We start from the raw sequence: 12,900 nt of genomic DNA on the forward strand, positions 1-12,900 counted from the left end.
CAGAGACCAAATGAGACCATCAACAGGATTACAGAGAACAATCCAAACCAATACTGCCAATGTTTGGTCCACTTATCACACAATAGCAGTCCGGGCTTCAACATTTCTGCCCCATAAAATGTTGTTTAGAAGTTTTATTGGACCAATGTCCCAAACTCTGATGAGTCATCAGAACTTTCTGGAATGCACTTGATGCTTTCAGCCGCTCTAGGTACTAGGTGTCAGGAGGGACTTCACAGGTGGCTTAGTCGTAAAGAACCCACCTGCCAAGGCAGGAGACGAAGGAAATGTGGGTTCCATCCCTGGGTCAGGAAGATCCCCTGGAGGAGGAAATGGGAACCCACTCCAGTATTCTTGTTGGAAAATCCCATGGACTGAGGAGTTGAGTAGGCTACAGTCCATGGGGTTGCAGAGTCTGACACTGAGTGACTGAGCTCATATGCACAGGTCAGGAGAACTGAGACTAAGAAGGGCTTGTATAAAGTTACCAAAAAATGAAAGGAGGGAGCTGAGGTTGCAATTCAGTGTGAATAGTATGATAAAATGGCTGATATTTATTGAACACAATATTTTTCAGACACTGGGCAGCTATTATTTTAATTAGTTCTCCCAACAACCCAATAAGATTGATACTAATATTATTCCAATTAAAAAACTGAGGCTTGGAAAGTGAATTAACTCAGCCAAGGCTCAGAGTTACTAAGTATCAAAGCTGAGACTCAATTCCACATCTGCCTAAGACAGAGTCCTCTCTCCTAAGAGCCACAGCAGGTTTTGATCTTAGACTCAGACCCTCCCTGGGCTCCTCCCATTCACTCCCGGCTCTTCTGTGTGTCATCTCCTTGTGTGGTGATATTTCTCCAAATGCAAAGGCCACTATGATATTCATCCAGCAAAACTGCAGAACAGCCAATGCAAAACAGCCCCCAAAGAAAATAAGCGTGTTTCCTATTCAGGGAGGTATTTGAAAAAGGTCATGGATGCCAGCTGAGCCGTCTGTCTGAGGCTTCTGTATGTGTGTGATGTGTGTGTTTCCCTTCTCTTGAGCAAAATGATTTTTAGAATTACAGGAAGGACAGCAGACATCAATGTAAGTCTGCCATCTGCTATTTAAAGCCTTAACAACAGGGTTCCCGGCAATAAGAGAAGAATATTTTGTTCTCAGCAAAAGAAATTAACACGTGGGTGGGTGGGGTCTTGGGAAGTAAAACTAGAGAATTACAAATTTAGGGGTCAAGTTCTAGTTGCTGCACTAAGAATGGTGGTCCTGGAGACAGCGCCTTGAGACTGCTTCTGTATTAAATGGGTTTTAAAATGCCTGGATCTACTCCAGGAAGAATAAGTGCGAAAATGTAGGGGAATTTGATATGTGAACTATATTCTTGCCTGGAGAATTCCGTGGAAAAAGAAGTCCGGCAGGCTACAGGCCATGGGGTCACAGAGTTGGACATGACTGAGTGACTAACACACACACACACACACACACACACAGCGTATTCTTGGGGTTGCTGATTCTGTCTCATTGTGGAGTTACCCACATACACGCCGAGAATGTTCAAGACCCCCTAAAATATCAGAAATGAGTAAAATGAGTAAATGAGTAAATGAAATGAGTAAAATGGTTGGGAGACTCAGACAAAAAAGATGAAGACATGGAATCAGGGTGAAAGAAGAGGAGAGAAAAGAAGATAGGAAAGGGTGTTCCCTTTCTTGCTTGATCTGTATCCTGATCAGAAAAGACACTCTTAAATCCTAGTATGCACTTCCATCTGACTTTTGTTCTTACCTAGATGGAAGGATAACCCAGCACTGCCTGTGGGCTTGGTATACGAAGGTGTCTCCAAAGAGCCCCTGAGTTACTCTGGAGGAAGCGCTGCTCAGAGCACAATACTGCATGCCTTTGATGAGTTCTTGGGCGTCCGTCACAGCAAGGAGAGTGGTAAATCAGTCATTTTTCTTTTTTCTTGTTTTTTTCCTTATCAGAGAGGAAGAGCAGAGCTGTTTATACCAGTTGGTAAGTCCAACTATAAGTCAGAAAGTCTGCACTCCTCCCGATTAACCAGGAGACTGTGTGCCTGCCATCTGTGATTGTATCCAGCCAATTCGTATCAGAGCTCAGCTGAATGTTGGGTTTTACTTCCAAACTTTAAAACACTAATGAATTTCCAGCAGTCCCCTGTAACTTCATTTGGATCCTTAGATTTGGAGAAGGCAATGGCACCTCACTGCAGTACTCTTGCCTGGAAAATCCCATGGGCAGAGGAGCCTGGTAGGCTGCAGTCCATGGGGTCATGAAGAGTTGGACACGATTGAGCGACTTCACTTTCACTTTTCACTTTCATGCATTGGAGAAGGAAGTGGCAACCCACTCCAGTGTTCTTGCCTGGAGAATCCCATGGACAGGGGAGCCTGGAGGGCTGCCATCTATGGGGTCGCACAGAGTCAGACACGAGTGAAGCGACTTAGCAGCAGCAGCAGCAGCAGCAGGCAGTAGATTGCTTTTTCTAGAGTTGGGGAGTGGTCTGGAGACTGAGGCCCAGACACTGTGTTGACAAGTCAGGATGTAGCTGCTGATAGATGTGGGTTCCTCCACTGAAGCCTGTCCCCATAAAAATAGTGCAGCCTCAACCCACACCCCTCTAGACCCGAACAGGGTTCTGCCATCTTGCAAGCTTGAAAGGGTGCCTTTCCTTACCTGCCATCATCAAGCCAAATGCTCAACAGCTGCAAAAAGACATTTCCTAGTGCAAAGTTTCTAAGCTGGAATAAAAAAAAAAGAAAAAGAAAAAAACCGACTAGAATTTGGTCATAGAATCTAGAAAGAAAGAAAGTGAAGTCGCTCAGTCATGTCCGACTCTTTGTGACCCCATGGACTGTAGCCTACCAGGTTCCAGTATCCGTGGGATTTTCCAGGCAAGAATACTGGAGTGGGTTGCCATTTCCTTCTCCAGGAAATCTTCCCACCCAGGGATTGAACCCGGGTCTCCCACATGGTAGGCACTGTAGGCAGACGGTTTACCGTCTGAGCCACCAGGGAAGAATCTAGTCTCACCCACAAAAGGCAGTTCTCTAGAACTATGATCAATTTTCATGGGCTTTTTTATTTTTTTTCTGGGGAGGTGGGTGGGGGAAGTATAATGCTTTACAATACTGTGTTAGTTTCTGCTGTACAATGAAGTGAATCTGCCACATACACACATATATCCACTTCCTCTTGGACTTCCCTCCCATTCGCTGCCCCATCCCACTTCTAGGTCATCACAGAGCACCGAGCTGAGCTCCCTGTGCTCTACAGCAGGTTCCCACTAGCTATCTATTCTGTACACAGTAATCTACATGCATCAGTCCTTCTCTCCCAACTTGTCCACATGTCGGTGTCTCTACTCTTGCCCTGAAAACAGGCTCATCTGTACCATTTTTCTAGATTCCATATGTATGTGTTAATATATGATATTTTTTTGTCATTCTGACTTATTTCACTCTGTGTGACAGACTCAGAGCCCATCCACATCTCTGCAAATGATCTAATACTCTTCTTTTTCATAACTGAATAATATTCCATGGGCTTCTGATTTGATGATGTTAATGATGTACTATGATTAATAGTAATCCCATAATGAATTTCCTATAGATGATCTCTCTTCTATCTATATTTCCCATACTTATCTATTGACCCGATTTTTAAACAATTTGACTTTGAGGCTATTACTAAAACAATTATTCATTCTTTATCTTCTTGCCTTCAGAAACTTATATCACTTTCCTCTTCCTTAGCACTCCCTCTAAAATGAAGTACTTGAGAGACAAAATTCAGCAGAATATTTAGCTCCTCCGTTTAAGGGTCCATGCCTTACCTTTGTGGATCCACCTTGTGTGACGAGGGAGATATTTCAGCCCACATTTCAGAGATGATAACTATTTATACATTGGCTGGTAGAGCTGGTTCCAGGTTAGTTATCTGAAATGGGGCTTGCTTCTTTTCCCTTCCTCATTTCCAATCAACATTTGGAGGCTTTGGGAATTCCCTGGTAATTAAGACCCTGTGCTTCCAATACGTGGATGGAGCTTCAGTCTCTGGTCAGGGAACTAAGTTCCCACATGCTGAGTGAGGGAGCAAAAATACTAAAAATAAATAAATAAAAAATTAAAAAAGAGAAAAGGCTTTGGAGGATGTGATGTCTGTAAGCACAAGAGCCAGCCAAGTTGCCTGGATACGTTAGGATGAGTAATGAGGATCAGGGCGGCATGATGTCTTGACAGGTAGACTGGTTTGCTTATCTTTCCACGGGGAGTTACCACCTTGTCCTGCCATCTTTCTTTCAGCTGATTTTCTGCACAGGATGAGGGATTACATGCCTCCTTCCCACAGGGCCTTCATAGAAGAAATTTGCGTGGCTCCTTCCCTGAGGACCCACGTCATGTCCTCTGGGAACGGCCGGCTTCTGACGGCCTATAACCAGTGTGTGGAGAGCCTGGCAGCCCTGCGCACCTACCACCTGGCCCTGGTGACCAAGTACCTCATCACAGCTGCATCCAGAGCAAAGGCCCAGAGGACGAGCCACCTCCCAAGGCCCCCTCAGGCCCTAGAGGAGAGGGGCACCGGGGGAACGGCCGTCGTGAGCTTCCTGAAGAGTGTCAGGGACAAGACGCTGGAGACACGGCTCCACCCAAGCGGCTGAGGGACCGCCCTCTCACCGGCAGCGCGAACCCAGCAACCGCAGGGGTCTGTCCTTGTTCTCCTCTCGCTGGACAGTGGGCAGACCTGGAGAATGGGACTGTTCTGTCTGCAATAACCTGAAAGGGACCTCAGTGCCATTCACGTCCTTGCTCCCCAGAACACCACCTTCTCTTTTACTGAGAGCTATTCACAGAAGAGAGTTTTCATGGCCTGAAACTCATTATTCCCTCTCTAGTTACTGTTTTATAGCAAACAGCTCTGGATTACCCCTTTAGAACCACCCCCGCCCCCGAGAGCAAGTATACCCCTACTCTGTTTGTCAAACTATAGAAACCCAATCTACATTTCACTAATCAAATAAAATTGCTTATGCACGGATCACCTTGCTGATTTCTCAAAAAACAAAAACAAAACTTTCCTGCATCCATTCATTTACTCACCAACTTACTAAGTTCTTACTGAGTCCTGGCTTAGGGGTCGTGCTGTGCTGTGCTTAGTTGTTCAGTCATGTCTGACTGTTTGCAAGGCTATGGACTGTAGCCCCCCAGGATCCTATGTCCATAGGCATTTTCCAGGCAAGAATACTAGAGTGGGTTGCCATGCCCTACTCCAGGGGATCTTCCCAACCCAGGGATTGAACCCAGGTCTCTTGCATTATGAGCAGATTCTTTAACATCTGAGCCATCAGGAAAGCCCATTAATACTTCAATGGGTAGCCATCCCCTTCTCCAGGGGATCTTCCCAACCCAGGAATCAAACCGGGGTCTCCTGAATTGCAGGCAGATTCTTTACCAGCTGAGCTACCAGGGAAGTCTGGCTTAGCGATTACAGCAGGGCTTTTTCAGGCCCCAGGCTATCACTCTCTCCCTGCATGTGCAGAATTTGGGGGCAGAAAATTGGAAATGCTCCAGGGGATATGAGAAGGGAAGAGAAAGTGGAAGACAAGACTGAAATCACCAGCATGGAAACGGGTAGTTAATGTTACAGGAACAGATGAGGCGTAGCCACACGCTTCAGAAGTTTGTACTTTCTAGTTCGGTTTCTTTCTTTATTTTTAAAAGAATGATTCTTTCTTCTTATGCTGAAAGTTTGTATTTGTAAAGTGAATGAATTGATCCTTATGGACTCTCCTCAATGCCCAAGACCCTTAATAAGAAACCAGTACAATCTTTGGGGTGCCAGGAAGTCCCTACATCATCCAAGGACTTGGTCTTGCCAAAAAAAAAAAAAAAGAAAAGGAAAGTGTGGATGATGAAGCCAAGAGCATGTGGTCTGAGTGGACCAAGAAAAACTCTGATGGTGTCCTCTCTGTCTACAGCTTAGGTCAGAGTCTCAGCTCAGAAGACAGAGGCTCTCATCACTCATAAAGCCTTTTCTCTCCATATACCGTCCTTGTGCTTGACAAGTGGATTATAAAACTTATGGAATTGTACTTGGATATATTTATTTCTCTTTGATCTGCTCTCCTAACTGCTCTAGCTTGGTATCAATAAACCCAGACTGCTTGTACACTGGGTCCAAGGAGGCGGATCAAGTAGAAACACCATCGCCCATTGTTGCTGTCATTCTTGTTCAAAAAGAAAGTAACATTTAAAATATGTCTGAATTCTGTCTTTGAATTCTGACTTCTCCATTTTTAAAATTTAGTTTGCTTAATTGATGTAGAGTTGATTTACAATATTGTGTTAGTCTCAGGTGTACAGCAATGTGATTCTGTTATACATATATCTATGGGTGAATATAGATACATTGACCAAATTTAGAATATCCTTCATTCTCAGCTTCCTGGTTTTTTTTTAATGCACTTTCTTTCCTTAAAAAATTTATTTGTTTATTTTAATTGGAGGATAACTGCTTTCCAATATTGTGATGGCTTTTGCCATACATCAGCATGAATCAGCCATAGGCAGACATGTGTCCCCCCATCCTGAAGCCCCCTCCACCCCCCTCCCCACCCCATCCCTCTAGGTTGTCACAGAGCACTGGCCTTGGGTTCCCTGCATCACACATCAAACTCCCACTGGCTATCTATTTTACATATGGCAATTATACATTTCAGTGCTTTTCTCTCAACTCATCCCACCCTCTCCTTCTCCCACTGAGTCCAAAAGTCTGTTCTTTAAGTCCGTGTCTCCTTTGCTGCCCTGCATATAGGATCATTGGTACCATCTTTCTAGATTTCATATATATGCATTAATATACGATATTTGTCTTTCTTTCTCACTTACTTCCTTCTGTATAATAGGCTTTAGTTTCATCCACCTCATTAGAACTGACTCAAAGGCATTTCTCTTTATAGCTGAGTAATAGTCCGCTGTGTATAAGCACCACAACTTCCTTATCCATTCATCTGCTGAGGGACATCTAAGTTGCTTCCATATCCTAGCTGTTGTAAATAGTCTCAATTTCTGTTTCTTACACAGTCGAGATGATCTTTCATAATCAAGATTGGTCTCAGGGTGGTTATAAGTCACAAACGTTATAGTTCTTGTCATGAATGAAAGTTTGCGTGGTTGCGGGGTGAGGCTCAGAGCATCGTGCAGACACCAGTGCAAGAGAGAACACGGTATTCCTCCAGCTTCTTGGATTCAGAGTCTGCTTGGCAATAAAAATGACCATTTATCATTTAGGGATCCTAGGAAGTAGAAAGTGACCAAAGCGTGGACTTAAAGAGAGGAAAAAACCTGGGTCCGTATTCCAGTTTTGTTACATTTCACGACAGGCAAATAAATTATTTAATCTTTCAGAGCCATAGTTCACTTACTTGAAGGGAGCTGAACTAGAGAGTGAGTGAAAAACTGTTGGTTATGGTTTTTATTATGTGACCTTGAACTAGGGGGAGCCGTGTCTAGTTCTCAGGAAGCTCTGGCTTCCTAGAAGGAAAGTTGGACCTGTCTCTATCCTGCACTTGGTAAAGGAAACAGGTAACATGGCCTCAAAACAGGCAAGGAAAGTGAGACAGAACCTGGAATTTTCTTGAAATAAGTAGGCCTGAGTGGGGAGTAATGAAGGGCTTTGAGAACTTAAAAAAGAATACCAGTTCAGTCTAGGTTTTGAATCTAGGCTTATATCAATGAAAAAATGTTTTTCCCCTGAGAGTGACCAGATTCACAAAGACTCGTCTTCCCTGGAATCCTTTCCACAGATCCAAGCCCACACAAAGAGACCACAGGGCTTGATTCTGAGCAGGTTTTCAATAAATGTTGAATAACTAGAAAACCAGGTAGACTGAAGGAAGCGGGAAGGGAAGTGAACAAAGTGTGACCCTCAAAGCTTTCAGAATGTTTTGTTTGTTTTCATTATACAAGGATGAAATCAGTGCAAACCAAAGAGTTTCTTTGCCAAGGAACCAACTCCTAATTCATGTTCAAGGTTTGATGTCTATGGCCAAGTGAGTTCCATTTTCAGCTTTATGGCAGAGTAGGGAAAACAAAGCTTCCATAACAAAAAAGAACACATTTCCCCCCAAGAATTCTAGAGATAAAGGGTGTCCACATTAGTGGGGGAAAATGACTTATTGTATGATTGAAATGATGTGATGATGATGCTATGAGGATGTTAGCACAAGCTTGAAGAAAAAGTAGAAGTATAGGCTTGACATGTAGGCTCAGACACTCTCTCTGTATCTGTATATGTCTATACTTATGTCTATACCTACATCTACATCCATACCTATCCCAAGAGGAAGACCCAGGGAGAGCCAATGCTGTGGTTCAAGTCTGAAAGCTGTGTGCTGGAGAGTTCTTTCCTTCTCGGGGAGGATGAGCCTTTTGGTTCTATTCAGGCCTTCACCTGATTAGATGAGACCCACCCACCTAAGGTGGGGCTTCCCAGGTGGCACTATGATTAGATGAGACCCACCCACCTAAGGTGGGGCTTCCCAGGTAGCACTAGTGGCAAAGAACCTGCCTGCCAGTGCAGGAGATGTGAAAGACACAGGCTCAGTTCCTGAGTTGGAAAGATCCCCTGGAGGAGGGCGTGGCAACTCACTCCAGTATTCTTGCCTGGAGAATCCCATGGACAGAGGAGTCTGGTGTGTTACAGGGCATGGGGTCACAAAGAGGCAAGTTAGCATACACCCGCCTCACCTAGGGTTGGGCAATCCGTTTTACTCCAAGTCCACAGACCTAAGTGTTCATTTCATCCCCAACACCCTCACAGAAACATCCATAAAGTAGTGTTTGACCAAATATCTGGGCATCTGGCCAAAGGGATCAATTAAATTAGTCATCCCAAACTTCTTTGAGAAATTATGGAGTCTAACACATACTCTCCCCATGCTCTTCACTAGCGGAGGAATCTTCCTCTGTAATGATGGAGAGGAGGTAAAAAAAATGGCACAAAGTTGAGCCATCCTCTAAGAGAGGCAGGGAAGGGGTGAAGTAGTGAAGGGGCAGATGCCACCAGGAAAATCAAGGAGGCCCACCCAGAAAAAGCTGACCTCGTTCACATCTGAAAGCTCATTATGCTGGGGATCCATGTGCAAAGGAACCACTGTCTCTCTTAATAGCGATAAAATCCCACTGCTCTGAGGCTGAGAATGTAGGACAAGTCTTCCTTCCTGTATCAGTTTCTTTACCAAGGAAGAAGTTCTTCCTTGTTCCTACCTGAGAAGGAGGAACAAGGTGTTAAGTCCGAAACCCTGCAGATTCACCTTCTCCTTGGGGGCCCCCACCACCCACCACTGTTGGTGACAAGGAAGCACGGAGTTCTTTCTATCCTCTGCTCTTGTCCAGCTAGGATGAGTTTAGTAATTTTTCCAAGAATTTAAAGATTCAGGCTTTCAGACTATAGGAAGTTTTGTCTCCGGGGGGTGGGGCGGGGGAGTTCGTTATTTATTTTTGTCATGACAGTTTTATTTTTTATTTTTGAAAAATGAGTGTCTTTGTTTAGACAAGGCCTTAGGGCTTCCCTGCTGGCCCAGACAGTTAAGAAACCGCCTGCAATGCGGGAGACCTGGGTTTGATCCCTGGGTTGGGAAGATCCCCTGGTAAAGGGAAAAGCTACCCACGCTGGTATTCTTGCCTAGAGAATCCCCATGGACAGAGAAGCCTGGCAGGCTATACGGTCCATGGGGTGGCGAAGAGTTGGCCAGGACTGAGCAACTAAGCACAATTGGGGCATGAGGGATTAGTCACTGTTTTATTCAAAATGATGCATTTATCCAGGGCAAGACTTAGTGTTCTTCACCTTCTACAGAAGAAAGAGCTGCAACGGTGCCCTGAAAGTTGGGTAGGACTTGAAAGTTTGGATGATTTTAAAAGAAGACAAGCAAAAAGTACAAAGGAAAAACCTGGAGATGGCAGAGCTAACGTGTCAGGCTCTCTCTGTAGGCTTGCAAGCCTCACACCATCAGGATTCCCAAGCTGCCTTCAGGTCAAACCTGAACACAAAGACCTCTCAGTTTATAGGACATCAAGCACAACGGAGCTCAGAGACAGGGTTCCCCTTTCTCACTATGAGTCTCTAATTCACTTTCTGTAGTTTCCAAACCGGGGTTAAAGTCAAAATGAAAACCACCACAACAAAAGCATGCTTAAAACCTGGGAGATCTTATCCAGTTTAAGATTTGGGACAGAAAACTTTCTGTACCTACAAACCAGTTGTTCCTTCCATGACACTGGACTGCACCCACCAAATCGTGTGTTTCATTTTCTTGTGCGCAGATGTTCTATTTGCTTTGCTAATGGAAGAAATGTTTTTCTCTTTCTTTGTTCACTTAACAGTAAACTTAATAAAGAAGTCGGATATCATCGCTTTCTGAAATGCCATTGCTAGTTAATTTTTGCAGTTTAGCATCTGTTTGCCAGCAACATTAAAAAACTGAGTTCTTGAATACGAGCATTGTCAAAAATAAATGATTTTTTTTTTGCAAAGTCATTTCCTTTGTAAACTCACAAATCTGTTGGTTCACATGGTTCTACAGCTGTATACAGATTCCAAACCAAACTCGATTATGTATTTTCCTTTCATTGTCTATAACTAGGTTTTTTTTTTCTTCTTCTTCTCCTTCCTAAAGGTATCAGTCGGAGATTGGGCTGCGTCTTTTGGGGAAGCATTTTCAGTATAACGTGAGACTTCACTTTGACCTTTCACAGGCCACCTCCCACCTCACAAGGAAAGGAGAACTGGAACAAGCATGGTTGGCCTTCAGGGTAACCAAATATCTAGAGAACCAAATGGGCAACCCATTCGGGTCACCCTAGTTGCACCCCAAGAACCCAAACCATTTACCTTACAGCCACCTTCTAGATCATGCTCTGGGTACTTGGAGCCCAGAATTCTTGCATAAAAGGCCCCAAGATGGCCTGTGAAACCTGCACAGCCCTCTCTCCATGAACTAGAGAGAGGAGGATACATTTTTCTGCCTGGCTCTCTATTATCTCCTGTTTCCCATGGGGCCAAATTCAAACTAACTTCCAGCCATTGGCAGTCATTCAGAAAGCTAGATTCCATTCCCCGCTGTAATTTATGGTGTTTGATTTATGGTGTTTCAACAGACAAATAACAGCAGTGATACAACTAATAATGAAAATAAATAATAATCATCCACATAGTGTTATTAATTTATCATTGAAATATTAAAACATAAATCTGTACTTGACATTATATTTTTATATTCGGCTTTACTTTTCTGTTACACAAATGCTATTATTTAAATAAAACAATTGACTAGTTAGCCCTGGCATCAGTAGTGGTTAAGAACAGGACTAAGCAAACCAACACTGTGTTCTTGTCTTCAATTTAATTTTCTGAACTTTTCAAAAGGGGTCGGACATGATCGCAATCGTCACAAAGTGAAAAATCAAACTTGCACTGTCTCCATACAAAGAAAGCACCATAGTCAACCCACAGGTAAGGTTGGAGAGATTGTGAACTTGGGAGTGAAAGGCAGTCTCTGGGGTGAGCATCAGTGGGGGACCACAAACCACGATTGCCAACATCGGGGACCAGTGACCGTGACTATGGAAGAGAGGTAATCTACATTAGACCTATTTTTTTTAAAAAGGGTGGCCACACCCCGAGGTATATGTAATCTTAGTACCGCAGTCAGGGATCCAACCCACACCCATTTGCACTGGAAGGCAGAGTCTTAACAAGCGGACCAGTCGGGAAATCCTGTATCACATCCATTTGACACTGAAAACACTATTACCTTCAGCTCCTGTTTGGGGGTCTGTCATGAGGATTCTGCACTTTTCCAGTAATCTATGAACACAAGATTGAAAAGTGAGATCTTTTATGTCCTAACGAAGGGTTTCCCAAGACATGGAACTTGCCCTTTGCTGAGAGCAGGACAGAATGCAGCAACCCAGTCGGGCCACCCTAACTAACCCTGCAAGAGCTCACACCACCTCCACCACCACCACCTTCTAGATCTTGCTCTGGGTACTCGGGGCCCAGAATCCTTGCATAAATGGTCCCAAGCTGGCTTCTGAAACCTGCACAGCCCTCTCTCCTGGAGTTGCTCCTGCTGGAGCCTGTGCTGTTCATTCCCTGGGCCCACAGCAAGTGTGTGGGGAGCAGGGTCTCCTTGTTGCAGAGCTGGGACGCGACTGGTGCTCTGCCAGGAGACTGGGGTGTTGTGGGCAGGAGGGCATGGTCCCCGGAGGTGTGCAACAGAGCAGACCTGGGAATTGAGAGCTATGCCTGAATCCCACTGTCTCCAGGCCTCTAGCTTTCATATAGGATTCTCAGGGGTCTGGGAAGTTTAACCTGAAGGTGGGCTTCCAGGTTATTACACAAGTTTTTTTTTCCTAAGTGTGATGATGGAACACCTTTATATTTAATAATTTGCTCTCTTGATTTATTGCTTTTAAATATGTGTAGACATGGCAAGAGTCAGACACGACTAAGCAACTTCACTTTCACTTTTCACTTTCATGCATTGGAGAAGCAAATGGCAACCCACTCCAGTGTTCTTGCCTGGAGAATCCCAGGGACGGGAAGCCTGGTGGGCTGCCGTCTATGGGTTGCACAGAGTCAGACACGACTGAAGCGACTTAGCAGCAGCAGCAGCAGCAGCAGCAGACATGGCAAGTGGATGTTCATTTACAAGGAAAGGCCCTGGCAGAATCAGGGGTAGGGATTGCTTCAGACCTGAAGTTGTTGTGTGTGTGTGTGTGTGTGTGTGTTTGCTGGCTTTTTTTTTCTGTTTTCTTTATTTCTTCACATGTAATTTTTTTTTTTTTTTTCATTATCCCTATCAAGAATATCATGAG

The 12,900-nt window shown here is 44.3% G+C and overlaps 1 protein-coding gene across 15 annotated transcripts in view; it reads left to right on the forward strand.

Moving 5' to 3' along the window:
* The window catches only part of IDO2 (indoleamine 2,3-dioxygenase 2), a 61,683-nt gene extending 56,627 nt beyond the window's left edge, over nucleotides 1-5,056 (forward strand). For 10 of the 15 annotated variants that reach the window (XR_015156229.1, XM_086380398.1, XM_086380397.1 and 7 more), the window contains 2 exons: nucleotides 1,791-1,939; nucleotides 4,324-5,056. Coding sequence is in view for 12 of the 15 variants with exons in the window: in XM_086380398.1 (XP_086236524.1) it covers nucleotides 1,791-1,939; nucleotides 4,324-4,679 (505 nt within the window). In the remaining 3 variants the exon portion in view is untranslated. Of the gene's footprint in view, nucleotides 1-1,790; nucleotides 1,940-1,983; nucleotides 2,015-4,323 lie in introns of those variants that run through there. The other 5 variants (XR_015156230.1, XM_086380402.1, XM_086380409.1 and 2 more) reach the window with 5 other exon arrangements.
* Nucleotides 5,057-12,900: the final 7,844 nt, after the last annotated feature.

The sequence above is a fragment of the Bos grunniens genome, chromosome 27 (assembly GCF_055505025.1).
Source record: "Bos grunniens cultivar Pamir isolate PY7600 chromosome 27, Bosgru_T2T1.0, whole genome shotgun sequence".
Taxonomy (NCBI): Eukaryota; Metazoa; Chordata; class Mammalia; order Artiodactyla; family Bovidae; genus Bos; species Bos grunniens.